General features: G+C 39.1%; 1 protein-coding gene across 1 annotated transcript in view; it reads left to right on the top strand.

Annotated features, from left to right (window-relative positions):
* Nucleotides 1-19,104, top strand: part of LOC116446613 (von Willebrand factor D and EGF domain-containing protein-like) — a 170,525-nt gene that overhangs the window by 104,145 nt on the left and 47,276 nt on the right. The window contains exons 16-20 of the mRNA XM_032114757.1: nt 603-853; nt 2,081-2,300; nt 6,880-7,017; nt 8,967-9,107; nt 10,574-10,729. Of these exons, the coding sequence (XP_031970648.1) occupies nt 603-853; nt 2,081-2,300; nt 6,880-7,017; nt 8,967-9,107; nt 10,574-10,729 (906 nt within the window). The remainder of the gene's footprint in view (nt 1-602; nt 854-2,080; nt 2,301-6,879; nt 7,018-8,966; nt 9,108-10,573; nt 10,730-19,104) is intronic.

Here is a 19,104-nt window from a genome sequence, read left to right as displayed (position 1 = left end):
TCAGCATCCCTGACGTATCTGCAGTGGCACTGAAAAGACCTTTGTTCCTGATGGAATGTCCAGCTGAATTCAGTCAAGCTGCTTGGGCTTAATTATTCCTCATGGGTAAAGGCAGGAGAGTCTACTCAATGAAAGAGTTACAATTTACTTTTCCCTCTGAGTTGTCCTCCCAATTAATATTTCATTCATCCTTTTGAGATTTATTTTACTTATATTTAAATGGATGGATGGTAGATAGATTAAACAAGTATGTAAGTATAAGAAATATAACTAATTGCAGTTTTAGTAAGAATTGGTATTAGGGGGAGATTCTAGAAAATCATGCATTATTTACTCCCATAGATCGGATAGCACATCAAAATTAATCAAAGTGCAGGATGGGACAAAAATTCAGTATAGGGCACAAAAAAAAGGTGAGAAAAAAGGTGTTCTTTTTGGTAAAGCCATTTGCTCCCTCTAAGACCCAAATCACTTCCTCCATCAGCCTCTGGGTATGCTCTGTACATTTTCTTTGAAAGCAGTGCTTCAAAGACCCGCTCTGAGAATCTTTACATGGGAGAAACTGGAGTTTATGTAATCATGGTTTCATTTTTGCTGTTTAGACAACCTGCCTCCTGTGTTCCAGGCCCCCTCCAGCCAGCTGCTGACATTTATTGGTGAGAATTTTGTTTACCAGCTAATAGCAGTGGATCCAGAAGGGTCAGCTGTGCTATTCATCTTGGAGGCTGGGCCACGGGATGCCAGGCTCTCTCCTGCTGGCCTTCTTCTCTGGAAAGTTGATTCAGAAGAAATGCAGACCTTTGAATTCACTGTGTCAGATGAGTGCAATGCACAGAGCAGATACTCTATTGAGGTAAGGGAAAGAACACTTTAAAGGAAAAACAAAACAAACCTGTTTGTCACGTCAACATTACTGTGCAATCGTCACCATAGCTAATAATTTGTTACTGTCTTGAAAAGCAAGGCTTCAGCTATTTCCTCTAAGTGTATAATATCCAGCACAGCAATAATGATCAATTAATGGAATAAATATCTCTGAGAACATAGAAACTATATATACAGGGAACAAGAGAGAGTGCTATTGACTGCTGTTTGAAAGAACATTCTTGCAGAGCCTTTTAATGGTTCATTAATCTGCTTTAAAATTCACATTCTGCATCTGGATTGCACAAAAAAAGCATATAACATAAAAGACCAGGATTTAGCTATAAAAGGGAGATTATAACTCATTCTCAATGATATTTTTAGAGGATGTCTTGCTCTTATGTCATTACACCACACTCTAAGTTTCTTGGCAGAGCTTGTGCATGGCTTTGTCTTTATTGTATAGGCTAACATTAATCCTCCGATCGGATGAGCTAATAAAGCAGCATGCACACTCTTGACATAAGAACAGTTTTGTGAAGAAAAGATTTTTATTCCCAGAGATTCCTATTTTTACTTATTCAAACCACAAAATACCAATCTGCTGAACCCACACAGCAGAGGGGAAACTGGAGCCTAGATATAGTTTTAATGGAAATATTTCAAACTAGACCTGTGTTATCTAGGGGAGATAATGCAGAGCTTTGAATCCGTTGAAATGCAGTTCTTGTACATACGTAAAATACAACCATGGATCTCCCTTCCCTGAAGAGAGAGACCAGATAAGGAATAGCCACAGTCATGTTCCTGCCTGGGAGCCATTTGTAATGTGAAAGAGGAAGGTGGGCAGGCAGGCAAAGAGAAGAGATTTTTCCTTTCTTCTTTGAAGAATAAGGAACAAATTCTGCCCTCAGATACCATGTGAAAGCTGCTGTTACAGCAAATAAGGTTGAGGTTTTTTCCTTATAAGAAGTCAGAATGTGCCCCTAAATGATGAAAAAAGAAATCCCTTTGAAGTCGAGCTCTCAGTCAAATAAATAAGTACTCTGAGTATAGGACCATCTATCTAGACAAAGGAAATTGGTTAGAAATAAGTTTCCATCATACTGGATAACGTTTGCAGTGCAAATCTTCCCCTTCCTAAAGCGTAACAATACACCTCCCAGCTGTGATCATTCACAGGAATCTTACCACAATTCCCTTTTGCCTTCCCCAGGTTGTAGTGAAGCCCTGCAGCTGCCTCAGTGGTGGCACATGTGTCACCAATATTAAATACCCTCCAGGCCTTGGTGAATACCTGTGCTTATGTCCAAATGGATTTGATGGAGAATTCTGCCAGGAAGACACCAGGGACTGCAAATCAAACCCCTGCGGCAGCGGAACCTGCGTGGACAGCATGGAGAGCTACGTCTGTAAATGCCCCCCTGGTTTGGGAGGTAACACATCACTGTTGGCATCTCTGGTTTAACTACAGATATATTGAGCTACAGGATTTTTGAGTGTGGCATGACCACAACATCTGCCAAATGGACTGCAAACATAATCCTGTTCTTCTGCTGTCAGGGCTTAGCTTTAGACATAGACAGAAATGTGCAAAAGCAGCTATTTAATGATAAGGAAAAATCTCCTAAAGCTCTGTTGTCCTGAAATGATCGCTCAAGGAGGATGTGAACCTCCCTGATCTCTGTTGCTTCCTGCTCATTTCCCATGGATTTGTCCATCCATGAGATGAGCTAGGAGAAGACTGAGTGTAAGAGAGAAAAGGCAAAGATTCACAGCCCTTTTGCACTCGACAGGATTTCACTTAATTAAACTGAGGAAAGAACTGGGATTAAATGGGTTTTTTAGGTCTAGGAAGGAGAAGTAGAGATGGAAAACATGGAAATATAAATTGTCCTTTAGTCCTGCTTGAAGCTTCACTAAACTTAAGCATTAGAAAATCACAAGCCCATTGAGTTGTCAGACATGACAATAAAACAAAATCTAACCCTTGAAACTCTTCAAGGCTGGTGCCCTGATTTTGGAACTCTATCTAAGCCAAAACCAGAACAGCTGGCCAAAATGTGATTTTAAGAAACAAAGGGAAGAAAGATGATCACTTAACCCCCTGCTCTGTTCACATTCTTGAGACCCATAAGGCTGGCTGCTGTCAGTGTTGTAAGTTTGAAAAATCAACTAGAAGCAACATCAAATGGACATAATTATCACCACTTTTGGTGCATATATATAGAAAAAAATCTCATTTTTAAACAAAAGCAGTGAACAGATTTTACTCAGTGGGCAAGGTACTCTTCCTGCCTGTCAGCAGCTCATGAAACCTTCATTGTTTCATTCATTTTGGTCATGTGGGACTGCAAGCCCAGAGTTCATTTTTATAAAATTCCAGCAGAAATGAAAAATAAAATCATTCAGAAGTACAGAAAAATGGCTTAAAAATTCTGTGACACCTAATCCGTGTTGACTCCAGGTAATGCTACCTAATGGCCAAAGCCTGCTGCTGTCCAAAGTCTTTACAGAGACTCCACTGAGGCAAGAACACACAAGCCTAAGCTTGGAGAATAAAGTTATAAAGTGGAAGCTTGATCAAAATATAAAAATCCCTAAGCCAACCAAACATATGCTGAGTGTCCTGAATCCTCTGGAAAGAACATTCCTATGAGCACAGGGAAAATTGGGAATTTTTTATTGTGTATTTGCTTAAACACTGAAGATATACAATGAGAAAAAGTATTGGTTGTCTGTAAGGAGTTGGATGAAATGAATAAAAATCAATATAATTCTATGAGTTAATGACCTCAGTGGACCTGCTGACCAGAGACACAGGGGCACACAGCACCTTGATGGCCAGAGAAACACCAGGTTTTCCTGCACCTTTAATTCTTGCAAGTTAAATAACAGTGCAATGGTTTTGCTGTTCTTCCCAAAATGCCACAACACAAGCAACAAAAGAAAATAAAATATGATTGAGTGAAAAAGGAATACATCTCAAAGTTTTAATAGCAGGTGAAAAATTGTAAGCAAGTGGAGCTGAAAGCCAGCTGGGAAGCAGATGATTTCACTTCAGGGCAGGTTCGGTGACAACAATAAAACTCATTCTTGATGCTGTGTTTATGCCTCAATTCCCCAGAAAACCATCAATAATCTAATGAGAAGGCAATGCTATGCAGCTCAAGTGACAGCACCAGTTCACCATCAAATCTCTACAAATGACAGCAAACAGGCAGTAGAAAAAAAGAGGTGAACTTGTGAGAGCTTCCCAAACACCCCTGCAAGGGAGGCAGCAACTCAGGTGCATCAGGGTAAGGGTAAAATATAAGAACGGGAACAAGGCAGGGAGAAAAGCCAGGTAGAAAATCTGAGAGGAGGCTGACTCCAGAATTATTACTGGGTCTCTGAGTGCTCAAAGTTAATTCATTTTTCATCTACATTGTTGACAAGATAACAAGGATCCCTGTTGTTTATTGTTTTGGCCACAGAAAACAAGAACATCACCCACCTGAGAACAGAACTCATCCTTGAAAGCTACCCCCATCACAAAATCATTATTTCTTTCCCCATATACCAGTGATTAGTACAAAGTTGGGGGTGGGATGGGGAGCAAGATGGAAGGATAATTTCATTTTATATTTCAGGAAACTGAAGAAACTCCCAGGATTTGTTAATGGTTTCTAATAACCATAGAGCCCCTAAATGATATTTTTCTGTTCCTTTAGAGTCAACTTAATGTGAACACAGTCAAAAAATCTTTCTTTGCATCTGTAGGTGGTCAGCTCCTATTGAGGCATGAAAGGACTTTATTTTCTCAGACAACTTCCCATGCAGGGATGGAGAAATATAGCTGGCACACAAACAGATGGTACAGCCTTGGAACTTGAAGAACTTCTATTCCTATTAGTTTTATTTGTACTGTAGCAGTGCCAAGACAGTTGAGACTCCCCTGTGCTACAGTGCACTGGAGGTCATGCAAACAGAATAATTGACACTTCTTGGTGCAGACAGTTTACTGTCTATTTCTGCCGCTTCTTCAGCATCATCCAGCCAAGTTTCAGTCTTTGCAAACATTTATCCTTGGATTCATCGGGATTATCATTATGCCCAGATTGGTCAGACACTGTTTAAAATCAAATCTCTCTGTGTGAAAAGCAGTGCTTGCATAGTTTCACCTTTACATCACAAAAAACAGCCAAGTGGCTGAGTTTTAAAATTTATCTTGTTACTTAAAAGTGTTCCTTTGATTCTTGTAATTCCCTCATCTTTGAGATTTGAAAGACAGCCCTTTGCACTGAAACTACAGTATTTAAAGGTGAGAAGGAGAGTATGAGAGGGACCAAGGGAGAAGTGACTGAAACTGGGAACTTTGCTCCTACTCTCATTGTCTATGGTATCATGTTTAGTTTTTGTATGATACTCAGAGAAAGAAAGTAATTACTAATCTAATCAGAGGGTAACTCGTTCAATATTTTCCATAATGTGATGTCTTATAATTTCCCAATGCATCTCCAGAAATCAGCATCAGAGAAAAGCAGCCTGATGCCAGGAATGTGATAATTAAATAATGAAATATAAACAGTCAGCCAAAATATAACAAGGGAAGGAAAAAGGTAAGCCTAGCCCTGCAACACTGTGTGAGGTCCAGTTTCAATAAATGAAGCAAGAAGCATGAAAACCAGAACAAATGGCACAGGAAAAGGGGTGTGGCTTTCATGCTGCTGGTTTTTTTCCTCAAGAAGAAGCAGGCATGGGAAGGTGATGTCACTGGCTTTTTAGGCAGCTCAATCTATAAAGAGACTTCAATTTGAGTTTTGTACATTGAGATGCCATTTTAACTTGACTAGTGGAAGCTGTCTGCAATGCTGAGGCAATGAGAGATTATGTTGTAAGATAAATAATAATGCTCTGTTTTTATCATCCTGCAATTCATTCTACCATGACAAATTTCTTTTTTGATGGGAAAAAAGAGAAGATTCCTTTATCCTTAGACCTTTTGTCACGATAAATCTGGGTATCTGACATGGAGCAAACCTTTCTGTACCCATCTTGGGGCAGGTACCTCGGTTCTCCAGAAGCTGTCCCAATCTCCTTGTATATTCCTACAGGGACAAAGGGGATGCTCTAATAGAAGTGACCTGGGCTGGTTTGTGACCTGCCCTCAGGGCTGTACATCCTGTGACCAGCAAGAGCCAGGCAAGTTTGCCCAAGTGCACAGAGATAGCAGCACCTGAAGCCCGAGGGAGTTTTAAACAAAATTATATTTGATAACTCTGCCTCATTGCTGTTCAGATAGTAATTTTAACTTTTAGGTCACCGTCCCCTAGAGGTATTCACTAAACCACTCAAAATTGTGAATTTGAATATCAGTTGCTTCAAGGGATTTTTAAAACCTTCTTTCTAAAATCAGCAATAGTCAAGAGATACCGTTTTGGATCCAGATCCTGTGGCAGCCTATCTTCTGAACACCAGTACTGTGTGACATTTTCAGTGTTTCTTCAAATTTTAATTTTAAGTAGAAAAACTTGGAGTTGTTTTTTTTTAAAAATCTGATCATTTTGTAAGGTTCACCTTCAGCCAGACTCTATCAGGCTGGTTCACAGATATGTGGAAAACACAAGAGGTCAGTACCTGGCTCCTCATATCCTGAAGCCAAAATGGTGGAGTTCTTTGGCTTCCTCAGTATATGACAAAGATCTCACATGAACAAGACAACAAAAGCAGCAGCAAAGATATGAAATGCAGGGGAAATATTAATTTCATTTATGTGCATTTTTATTTAACATGCACAGCTTTCCAGGAGCAGTAGTCTCAAGTTCAGCACTTCTGGTGCCAATAACGAAGTAATAAACAGTGTGATAAAAGCAGGTTTAAGTGAGACAGTGGGGAATTTGGCTGGAACATGAGTGACATACCCTGTAATGAGTTTGCAGCTGAGAAGTGAGCCTTTGTCTGCTTCAACATTTGAGCTGAAGTATAAACAGGGAATCTTTCCTGATTATTAACTTCCCCTTTGCTTTGCCACAGGGCTTACGTGTCAGGAAGACAAGAATGAATGCGAAGAGAGTCTCTGTTTTCCTGGAGTGTCTTGTATGAATACCTTTGGATCTTATGCATGTGGAATTTGCCCCAGTGGGATGGAGGGAAATGGTAAAACTTGCAAATGTAAGTGTTTTACATGATTTATTTTAATAGATGGGGGGAAAAATGGGCTCAATTCTACTACTGTTATCCCTAATTGAATACTTTGCCACTCATTTCAAGTACAGAGCCTTAAATGTAAAAAACAGATTATTGCCATGTTTTATTAATGTAGATATTTGCAAATTGCTCTGCTATTTTTCATTTTGGTAGAGAACGAACACCACAGCATGCAAAAAAGTACTTTCCAGATAGATAATTTCTAAGGACATTGTGCACATTCTCCACTATTTCACTCCTAAGTATACATCCATGAGTGAGTTTGGGGCACACCCCCAGGGCTGATTTTTGTTTGGGTGGCAGCTGGAGGGAGAGTAAGAGGAAGAAGGTCCCTGTGCCAATCCTTCCCATCCTTTCAGCTCTGTTCCCAAGGTGTGTTTTCATCAGAGGACACAACCCATGGATGCTTGGCATGAAGTCATTCCTCAGATCCCAGCTCATGAAGAAAATGGCCATGAACAGGTTTAAATCTACCCCATATTTGCTTTTGGGGCAACAGACTCTTTATTGGGGAGCCTACAGCGACTTTGAGACCTTCCAATGCACTTGACATGAGTGGCACACACTCTGCTTGTTTCAGTCACATAGGCACAGGTCTTCTCCAAACCGATTTTTTTTAACCAGAAGGAGATAAATCAACACTTGAAGACTTTTTTTGTTTGTTTGTTCATTGGTATTTCCAAAGAAATCCAAGAAGTGAAAGATACAGATATTTACTGTGCAGTCATTAACATTTCCTCATATTCACTATAGAAAGGAAAAAAGTATCCCTTGTGAACAGAGTGAGTGGGAACTGCAGGACCCTGGTGCCAGCAGCAGTGTCTTTGCCAGGCTGACCAAACATCCCTTCAATCATGTTGCCAAATATCTCTATATAAAGTCTTCTGTGCTGTATCATTTGGCCACACTGGTTATTTCAAAGTGATTTTGCATCTGGTTCACAAATGCATATTTTAGTGGTTAATTTGACCCACAAAGGAAGGATATACAAATAATGTGCTTTTGAAAGATACAACATTTCTTACTTTGCATTTTTTTAATTACAGACAAAAAAATCCATTTCTGAAGTGCACATTTATTGGAAGGAATAAACCTGAGGGCTTATTTGTTCACCTGAGATAGGATAGAAATCATTATTTTTAGTTCTGATTCAGTGACTTAATATTCCTGCTCATACTTCCCTTATTTAAGCAAGTATAAAGGGAAGGAGGGAAGGAGGACTGAAGTAGTTCTATAGCTCCTGAAGTGAGCAACAGCACATTGCATTGTTTAATACACATAAAGAGTCAAAGTTTCAGTCTTTATTAAGAGTAGAGAATATTCAAGAGACCCAGGGCAATAATTGTTTAACTTGCAGCACCATCCACATAGACTTTATCCCTAATTCATTACCTTAAAGTTATGCAGAAAATCACATTTTTCAGAGTCTCCTCATTGCATCCACATACAGTTTTTACAGGTATTTTGATACACACGAAGCTGGCAGCTGAACTCACTGAAGCCCACAAACACACTCACCAGAGTTTCAGAGAGAAGCTTTCAAGGAGAGGCAAGACTCAGAGCACAGCTGCCAGGGTGAGGTGTAGCATCCCCAGCCAAGGAGCAGAGCTGTCAAACACTGGTTGACCTGAGGCTTTCCAAGTGCCCTGAGCCCAGTGAAAAAATCACAGTGCATAGTACGACTCTTACATAAGCAAATTTCAGAGATTTTAGGCATAATAATTTTTCTTACACTTGGTTGAAGCTTTGCTGCGTGTCAGCAGCTGGACCCGCCTGATCTGCCTTTATTTGCTTGTTGGGTTCCAGAGTAAACTTCTGCCAGGTTACCTGATTTGCTGTTGCTGTGGCTTTTTATCATCAATCACAGCTAAGCTCTAACACCTTGTCTCTTGTCTCTGTGATATTTTCCACAGCTGTGCTTGCTGCTGACGTTACAGAAGCTTTAAGCAATGGCAAAGGTGAATTGAACAGGACTAAGGTTAAGCAGCCACTGCAGTCCTTAGAGGCAAAGGATTCTTCTGCAATTAAGAATTTTAACATAAGTGATAGGCATGGTAGGTATACAAGGACATGAAATCTTTTCCATTTGGGGCAGTTTATGTATTTAGAAATCATTAATTTTAACACCTTAACAGTAAATACAAACTAGTTGTTTATAGTAGAAGAAAATTTGAGTTAGAAATAAAAACCCTCTTAATACATCAGACTGTGGGTTGCTGCTAAACAATTTGAGATGGAAGAGAGGCATTACAACAATGACAGAGCAGTCAGGCTTAATTCGAAATCACATCACTTCTGAGGTAGGACAAAACCACTTCAAATTTTAGTGATCAATGGAAAGCAAGATGATAAGAGTGGCAGCTTATGCCAGCTTGCCATAACCAAGTGATGATGGTGTTTTATTTCAGTATTCAGTGGGCAGCCACTGAATTAATAATGAGTTTTAAGCATAAGTGAAGATCAGCTCGAGGAATCAACTTGCCTGTGGCTGTAGCTTTTCCCAGAGGTGCAGCACTACAGCACTCCCTGACATGGGTGTGCACCTGCATGATGCTTTTGTTGGTCCTGCCCTAATGAGTGTTGCATGTTTAATTGATTTTCTAGCGAAAGATGGCAGCAAAAAATTGAGATTGGTCATATCTGTTGTGTAGAGGCATATGTAAAACAACAGGGTTTTTTTTCCTTAACCTCTTTTTTTTAAAAAAATATGTGTACCAGGCCAGCCAACCCCTAAGCAGAACTTGTTTCTTGCAGGTATCCTATATCATGATGCTGTAGGTAAAGTGCAAGAACAATGCAGAAAATACTTGAGAATTATGATGGAGACCTCACTGGAGGCAATTAAAAAAGATCTAAAACCATCATTAAGATTGTATTCATCACCTGTTCTCTGTCTTGACACCGTTAAATACTTCATAGGCAGTTCATATACACTTGTTATTCAGTGACATCATAAGTGATAAAACATTATATATTACCAGAGTGTTAAATTTGCACATAGTCCTAAAATAATTAAAGCAGTTTTCTGCAATACAAGGTTTGACACATTAAGGATGATTTCCAGATCAGAAACATACGTACTTCACAGTGTAATTTCAAAAGTAGAGTATAGGTGCTGTAAGGTTTGATAATTACCTTCCAATTACAAAAGACCAAAAAGATGTCAAATAGTACCTTTTCTCACTCAGTTAATCTTTCACTTATGCTGAAAATTACGGTTTCTATATTGTACATGATAAATGCCAAACAAGTTGGAGTAATAAACTTGAAAACATGTAATTGGAGGACTAATAAATCTTGCTGTAATGAGAAACAGCTGTTCCGTTACACTATGCCTACAGGACATTCTCATGCTTGGCTCAAGGTTTGGGAACATTTTGCATTAATTAGACTTTAAAAGAATAAAAGCAGTTATAAAGCTTTAGCTGGGCTCAGGCAGTCACTGATAAATTTTAGATATGGGTTTCATCTGAGAAATTATTAATAACATGCTTGAACTCCCCTTTTTTTGGCCATGCAGCACCTGTGTCACACGTCCCCAGCTGTGCCAACAGGCCATGTTTCCCTGGAGTGCTGTGCTTTGACAGGAAACCCCCCTACGTTGGGTACGTCTGTGGCCGGTGTCCAGCAGGGTTCTCTGGAAACGGTCGAATGTGTACCAAAGTCCCCAGACCAGGTACTTTCTATTTATTTAGAAATTTAAAAGGTTTTGCATGGGAAGGCTGTGAGAAAGTGTGAGCTAGCCTGGCATTACAGCACACTGTACTCCGTAATCAAACCCTGACGGCTGTGTTCTGTCACTCCCACCTGAGGAGCAGGTGGCAGGAATTATTTCAGGAATACCTGGCTCCATGAGTTGAAATCCAATAGATTAACCACCTCATTTGCTGCTAGGGAGAATTCTTCAAGACAGGAATTGTTCAATGGTATGAATCACCACATCTGTATTTCTGCCACAGCAAGGGCACAGGACTTCAGAACATGTTTCCTCCTCAGTGAGATCAGAACATGACACATGCCAGTATCACTCAGCCCTCCTTCTTTCCTAATTCTGCTGCAAGGCATCTGTTCCATAAGGTGACCTGTGAAGACAATAATAAAGTGTCATGCAAGAGCAACTATACCAACAACTGAAGGCAACAGATAATTAAAGAATTTCTATAGTATTGTTCATAGCCTGGGCAATAGTCTTCCTTGGGGAGCTCTGAAACTCAGCTGCTCTCATCAATCTCTGAGGACTGAAGAGAAGACCTCATAAAAGGAAAGCTGGGTCCTGACCTCAGGCAGAAAGTGACAGTGGCACAGCAACCACTGTCACCTGATCTTGCTCTGTCTCAATGATATTCCCATAATTCAGTGTATGGTTCTATAGGGACAGTCTGGATGACTGTCCCCTCTCTACTGCACAGACTGCACTGCCAGGAATACTCATGTTTATTCCTTAATAGCAGTAGTTGCTAGGTTAGGTTCCTTGGTTTTCTTCTAGATCTTTTTCCTAAGTATTCAAGACAGAGGCTTGAAACCTGTCAAATTGTTCCCTGACCTACACTTGACCAAACCCCCTTCACTTCCCATTCTGTATCCAAGTCAATGATTGTGACCTTGTTGCTGTATTTTAACACACTCTATCAAAGTGGAAGCAATTTTACTGTGTAGTGTAGTTATCGTACAATCTCTTTGAACTATAAATTGATTTTAGCTAGTTCTCAGAATCGAAAGGTCACAAAAATAAACCCAACACTTCTCTCTCCCTAGCAATGAGTATGTACAAAGTATTACTTAGTTTTCCAGTGTCACTAAGCCAGCTACTGACTCTTCTATAACTTGGGGAAGCTGTAAAAGTGGTTGAGGAAGAAGAAAAATCACCGTGCATATAAATAACTTTTCTGTTATTGCCCAAAGCTGTGCCTTGTCATTAATGGGATAATGGGATACACATTGTGCACCCCAAAGGCCCTTTAAATGCTGTCGAGTAGAACAGACATTCTACAGCTGTAGGTATTGGTACAGTAAACCAGGCACATTTACCCTGTGCTTATATAAACGTTAACCAATAAATTCGTCTGTGGTCCAGAAAGGGGAATGCAGAGAGTAGCTGCCATTTGCTGTGATTCATACCTGTCATATACCACTCCAGGCAAGATTTAAGAAATATCCCAGGTATCAGGATCTGAAACAAGTACCTGCTTCCTTCAAAAGCGAACTGTATATCAGAGGCAGGGGGATTGTTTCACATTTTTCTCTCAAATATGCAAACTGAGTCAGGACTTCATGCTGCAAATGATGCCAGCTCAAACACTTTGGGAAGGGAATGAAGAGGAATTACATTTTTTGTTCCAACAGAACCTTGTATTCACTCCTGTGAGTTATATCATAATATAAGCGATGAGAATCTTGTGCCTCAAGGTTAAACAAGAGTAGTCATTTGTTTTAATACTTAGAAATGAAAGCAATTGTTGCAGCTGTATGAGTGTCCTAATTTATGACCAAAATGATGGGCTTAACTTTCCTTCCCAAGTGCTTTGCCAGTAGAAGCAGAATTATTGTATAGCATTGATGGTTAAAAGATATCAGACAAAAAAGAATTAACTTTCAATTAAATTTATGTACAGTTGTGGATTATGATGATTGTGAAATCCTCCCCATTGGAATAATAGCTTCTCTCCCTTGTAATGTATGCCATCAGTCTTCAAATGAAACAGAACAAATCCTCTTCAGCTTGCTACAGTGCTCATGAAGGTACGGAGATTATGCGCCACTTCTTTCCAACTCTAGTAATTTTAATCTAAAAATACTCCTGCTAATCCCTATTTTGTACTTTTATTAGCTGCTTTTGACACAAAATTATACTCAATTACAATGATTTAAGGATTAAAGGATAAGTATTTCTTCATACTGAAACCACAAAAATTACCCAACTGCCTTTATAAGCTGCCGAGGAGAAAAATACTCCAGAAGAAAATTGTTTCTTAAGTCAGTGTTTGATGAGCTGCACCCAAAAAGTCCTCCAATTTTGATTTATAATCAACAAAGTACCATTTCCTCAGCATTGATATGTGATGGGTATTCATCTCTTGAAGTGCCTGACTTGCTGCAAACTATGTAACTCTAAAAATAAGTTTCTGAGCTACATTTATCTGCTCTAACAATGCAGGTCCTCATTCTGTTCTCACTTACATATTTTACCTGGCTTATATCTGCAGTTTGCACCACTTTAAACCAACCAGACTTGGTTGCAATTTTGCTTGAAGTACATCAGAACAGTCTTAAGGAGAAGCCAGTATGGAATTTCACATATAAAGGGAAATAATAATTTTTTTAAAAAACAGATTCTCCAATCAGAAACAAAAAGCTATTTCTCTTCCTTTCAGATCCATAAAGCAGGTATCTTACATTTATTTAAAAATTTACTAGTAGGGTCAAAAGTCCCTTAAGTCTGCTGGCATTGCAATAAAGAGGAAAGCCTAAGGAATTTAAATCTGTCCAGGCTTCCCCGGGCACATTTCACTTTTGTATAAAATATCTGTTGCTTTTCTGCTAGAAGAGGCAGCTCTATTAAATCAAACCATCCAGTATCATTGGTCATATTCTTGGCACAAAGAAAATGAATATATCCTAATGCGGATGCTGGTGATGTTCCTGCACGCTGCAATATTAGTTCTCGTCAGACACTGTGGGTATTTCTCCAGACTGGCTTCATCACTCACAGTCACACAGATACCCATCTGTTTGCACTTTCTTTAGCAGGTTAGAGAGATTGGTGTCATCACAAAGGATTTATTTTTTAACTATTAGTAAATCAGCAATTTTACTGAACAAAGCAGTGCCACATCCGTCACCGATAAAAGATTGTTTGTTCAGAGCCAGCTCTTTCTGCCTCTCCTGGTTTAGGCAGCTGAAGATCAAGGGAGAGGGTGATTTTATGATCTCTGTAATCGAGTTCTGCTTTTCCATTCTGAACACCACTGTGAGATCTCCTGTCATAACAGTTAATTTGCAGTATTGTAGACATTTGGCACTTGCTATACTTTTGCATGTGCAGCTATTTGTTTACGTGCTCTGTGCTTCACACTCCTCTGGTATCTGCACCGTGTGTCTGAATCCACTTTGATTTTACATCAGAGAGACCTCTGTCACCTTCTCATTTGCACCACTGTCAGATCGACATCAAGGTGTGGATTTAAAAGGAGAATAAAACGTTTTGAAGTAAAAGAACGTGTGTGTCTTTAAACACATACTGCTCAAACACCAGAGGAACATATTAACCTGAAGTTTTGCATTCTTAAATTTTAACTGGGAAATCACTTCTGCCATTATTAGCACTCATCACTGGCCACTATCCATGAAAAATAAATAACTCCAGTAAGAGCTTTGGTCATCAACCCAAGGTTTGATGTCTGGAGGTAACTGCAGGAGTAGAGACCTCTTACTGCCTGGAACCAATCAAATGATTTTGTTTCAAGAGATGACTGAGGAATGTAATAGATTCCTTTCATCTTTTATCTAACAGAATTGATGAATTTGCATTAAAAAGATCAAGGCCCAGATTCTAGTCTCACTTACAGCAGTGTAAATCATAAGTGACTCCACTGAATGAGTAGCATTACCCTAATGGACCGAGCTGAGCACAGTTCCTGGAAGACAAAAAAACCCCTGTTAAGGCAGGTACGTCACACACAGGACTTTTAAATACGAGTTCTGTACGTACCAATAGGTGTGGACAAAAGGCAAACACTGTTCAGCATTCAGAGAGTGCTTTGCAAAGAGTAACTAACCCATCCTGACATGGTTTATGCAGCGAGTGACAAGGCTTGCATGAAGGCAGGGATGTAGCTGCTGCAGCCATTAGCTGTGAAGTTGCCTGAGATCCTTGCAAAGACATAACAGAAATACTAAACAAACAGTAAAGGATACTCTGATTTGCTTCTGTGTGGTAACAGCTCTCAGCTCTGCCTGTGGGCTCCAAAACTGGGAAGCATTGCATCTCAATGGCTTCCAGCTCCTAGCTCTGACTCAGGCCACGGAAACTCTGTCCACAATTCATCTTTGGAATGCATGGTGGGAGTTGCTGGTCTGTCATAAACACTGGTTCAGTGTTTCTAGCTGGTGTACTTCAGGACAAAATGTACTTGCTTTTCAGAGGGACCGGTTATGATGTGATGTCTCCTTCAAAGGATATGTGATGACATGGCAACTGAAGTGGGGTTAGAAATGCCACACAAAGACATTCCATATAAATTTGGTCTTGTGAAAGAGTCAGTTTTGCAAATGACATACCAGTAATCTTCTCATGAGGCCTGGATCAGCCTGGCATTTTGGACAGAAGCTCTGACCCTTTCCTGCCCTCTGAGTCTGTAATTGCCACTGGAAATCCACTCCTGTACTTGTCAAGACTGAAAGGGAATCAGAGAGTCTTTCTCATGTCTTTCTCTTCCTTAAGGATACCTCATAAAATATTAAGTATTTTCAGAAAAATATCAAGGAACCTGTACATTATATACTATGACCCAAACATAACAACCAAAGTAGGCACAGTGGGAAGAATATGTTTAGATAATTTAAAAGATAAATGGTCTCCAGCTTCACTGATCCATACACTCTGTCAATCCAGAACTTGTTAAGTGCTTCCAATACAGATGATATATTTAGGAAATGATGTAGTTCAGCAATAGAAGACCAATGAAGCCCAAGCCATAAAACCACTAGGGAAGAGGACTCAGCTGTATGCCATGAATAATATTTACATTCAATCAGAATATCAAGTACAGATTACATTTCTCTCCTACCAAGAATGTGCCACCTTTTGCTTAAGCAATCACTGGGCCATCATGACTTTTAAGTGATAATAACAACTCAGTCTCCAACAAATAATCTACACAGGATACAGGCTCAGTAGTTTTTTACATTGACAGAGCAGAGCAAGATTATCTTCTCTTAGAATTTCCAGGCTCATTTAATCATCCAGCTATAATAGCACACAGCTTTTAAAGGGAGCCAACCCTGTTTGCACAAATTTGACAAGATTGCTGTTTTGTTAAAGGCACTTAAAGGCCCCTTTAGGACTGGAAGTAACTCAGACTGGACCTATATCCTGGCCCCATTAAAGCAACATGAGAGTTTAGCCACTAAGGGATAAAGCAAAGAGGGATTTGAAGAGAAAGGACTCATAAGCAACACAAAGCACAGCACAGCACGGAGGGTAAAAATAGGTATGAAATATGCAGACTTATCACTGCTCAGGACAAATTTAGGACCGGTTCCTTAACATCTTGCTGGTTTTGAACAGGTACATAAAGGTATAGTAGCACCCACTTCACAGGACTTGCTTGCAGAATCAGGGGATGTCCACTGCCAAATCATGTGGATTTTGCCCCAAGTATCACACATCACATGAACAGGGTTGGTTTACTCCTGAAGGGGTACAGCAACAGCCTACAGCCAACACAAGGCAACTGATCCTCTGGGATGGAGGAGAAAATCATCGCCCATGCTGATAATATATTAGATTCAGAATTTCAGAGAAAAGGAATAACAAAGTTGGAAGGGCCCTCAAAAGATATCTTGTCCAACCTTTGTTTTCTCAAAGTGAACTAGCTAAGTTCTTCTGTGACTTCTGTGACATCTGAAATCTTATTATTGAAATTCCTTGCCTTTTTTTTCGAAATTAGGAAGAAACTATAGGTAGTTGTCAACCTAGTCAGTTGAAATTGTGGAGAATTCCATAAAAGCGGGATTTCATTGAGAGTATTTATACATGCTTACATGATAATAAAATAGATTTATTGCTGGTTCCCAGTAAGGCATAGTTAATTTTGTGTCTTGGCTTTCATATGTAAAATAACTCAATTTTTTTATGATTACAGCCCAAAACAACATAATTTTTTTTTTAGACCATTTATTTCTTGCATTGAGTAAAAGAAGAATTGCAGTAAAATATTCAAATTTAAGCCTATTTTTTTTCTTTGAAGAAATATTATGGCTTTTCTTTTGAAGAAATGAACTTTCTTTATAATCTATTATTACTGTTCTAAAGGATTCTACATAGATATTTCAGAGAATTAGACAGGGGTGCTTCAGAAATGATCTGCCTTAATTTAGCCTGTTTTGTATATATCTATCAACCTGTTCGTGCCATGAGAGAGTCTGAAGGCCCATGAGGCATCATCAGATAAGAACACAGTTTCTATTAATTTTTCCATCTATCTCAGTTCTGAGAAGTAAGATATACTGTCAGTTCTTGAATAGAAAATATAATTTAGTTCCATGAACTCTATCTTAACACCACCTTTGTAGCTGCTGAAATAATACAGTTTCAGGCTCCAATAATTGGAGGAGGCAAAACACAAAAGAGGAGAGGTAAAAGTTCAGACCTGAAAGACGGACAAGGGATAATGAAAGGAAGGATGATAAAACAGCTACCAGGGGATTAAGTGGGTGATCCAGGGTGTTTTGAAACACAGCCACACTTCTGCTTCCTGTTTTCTTAGCTGGGTATTCAGAGAAAAGCACAGGAAGAGCACTTCTGAAAACAGCAGCAGAGAAGGGGTTAGACCCAAGGAATGTAAGGAGCACGGATGGAGATCTGGCAACAAAGCAGTGAGAGGAGCACAGCTCCTGTGCAAGGGATGAGACCACATCAAACATTTTGTGTTTTTTCCAACCCACAGGAGGGAAGTTTTCAATTAAATCTTGAAATAAACTGGAAGGTAGAAGAGATGTTTGAGAAAACATTGTTTGTAAAAAACATAGCAGGTTTATAAACCTCCATGTGCAATCTCAAAAAAGAGACTGGTAAAGAAAATTGTTGATAGGGAAGGAAAAAATATCCATGTGTGGGGAGCATGCTCACATCTCTGCAATCTGTAATTCTTACACCATTTTAAAAACACTGTCTCCAGAGACCCTGATGTTAAAATTTGTATTGAAAACGTACAGAAAAAAATCACAAAAGAAATAAAGAAAGTCCCCCAACAAACAGAGTCTGGAAACAAAGTGCTCAAAATACATTCTTTTACTCAAAGACCCACTTTTCAGTCATTCTGTTCATCGCCTTCCTGCACTTTGCCTGTATACAATGTCTTGTCCCAAGAATCTTGCTTGGAAAGCAGATCATAGGGGGAAATAATAATAAATTTTATATTTAAAGCTGTTTTATCAGTTTCAGAATTGACTCTCATTCTAGGACTCCAGCTCATGGCCTGATAGTACTGATAGTACTACAAAAACAGGAGCTGATCATTTAAATCTGTGAGAAATTTGGCTTAAATGAATATAAAATGAGGCAGTATTGGTGTCCCAACTGTTTGTTCCTCTTAGTTTTTTCTTTCATGTAATCTTCATAATCACTCTAAAATTAATCTTCACAATCTTTTAAACTTCCCAAAAGGTTTTTTGTTTCTTAAACTCTAAATCATATTTCTTTCTATTGAAAAAGTTTAACGAATAAAAAATACTCCCTATAAAAAAAGAGCTATACCTAATCAAAATCTTTCTAATAATTGTTTTGTATTTGTTCAGTATGAAAGGGAAAATCTTTTTGTGTTCCTTGACATGCCTCAGATAAGACTGAAAACTTTGTCATGTAGTTGATAATTTGTATTTTCATGAACTGTTTCTTTCCTGAGCAGCCATCCTTGAATCCCCATTTTCTGTAAAGACATCAGTTAATGAATTGAGATGTCAATTATATTGTTCTGAAAACCTTGAGCTGAATGAACTGCACAGTGATGCAAAAATGATAAATGACCTTTAATGTGACATAAGCAAACTCACTACCTCATACTCAGGTAATATTTTCTTGTATATGCACATAGATTTTCAGCATCCCAGAACTGGTAAAAGACCTCCTTGACAGCAGAGCCTAGACCCCATTCCATTTGTGGGAATCATTTACTCTGAACACAGAGAGACTCATAAACAAGGTCTAGTGGGTGAGCTGACTGAAGATCCCAGGTTTTCTCCTCCACAAAATTGTTGTGTTAGAGCAGAATAACTTTGTATTTCATTGACACAAGACAATTTTGCCTTGCAAATCATGAATGGTGTTTAGAG

The sequence above is a fragment of the Corvus moneduloides genome, chromosome 7, assembly GCF_009650955.1.
Source record: "Corvus moneduloides isolate bCorMon1 chromosome 7, bCorMon1.pri, whole genome shotgun sequence".
Taxonomy (NCBI): domain Eukaryota; kingdom Metazoa; phylum Chordata; class Aves; order Passeriformes; family Corvidae; genus Corvus; species Corvus moneduloides.
This window is presented reverse-complemented; position numbering and strand designations above follow the sequence as displayed.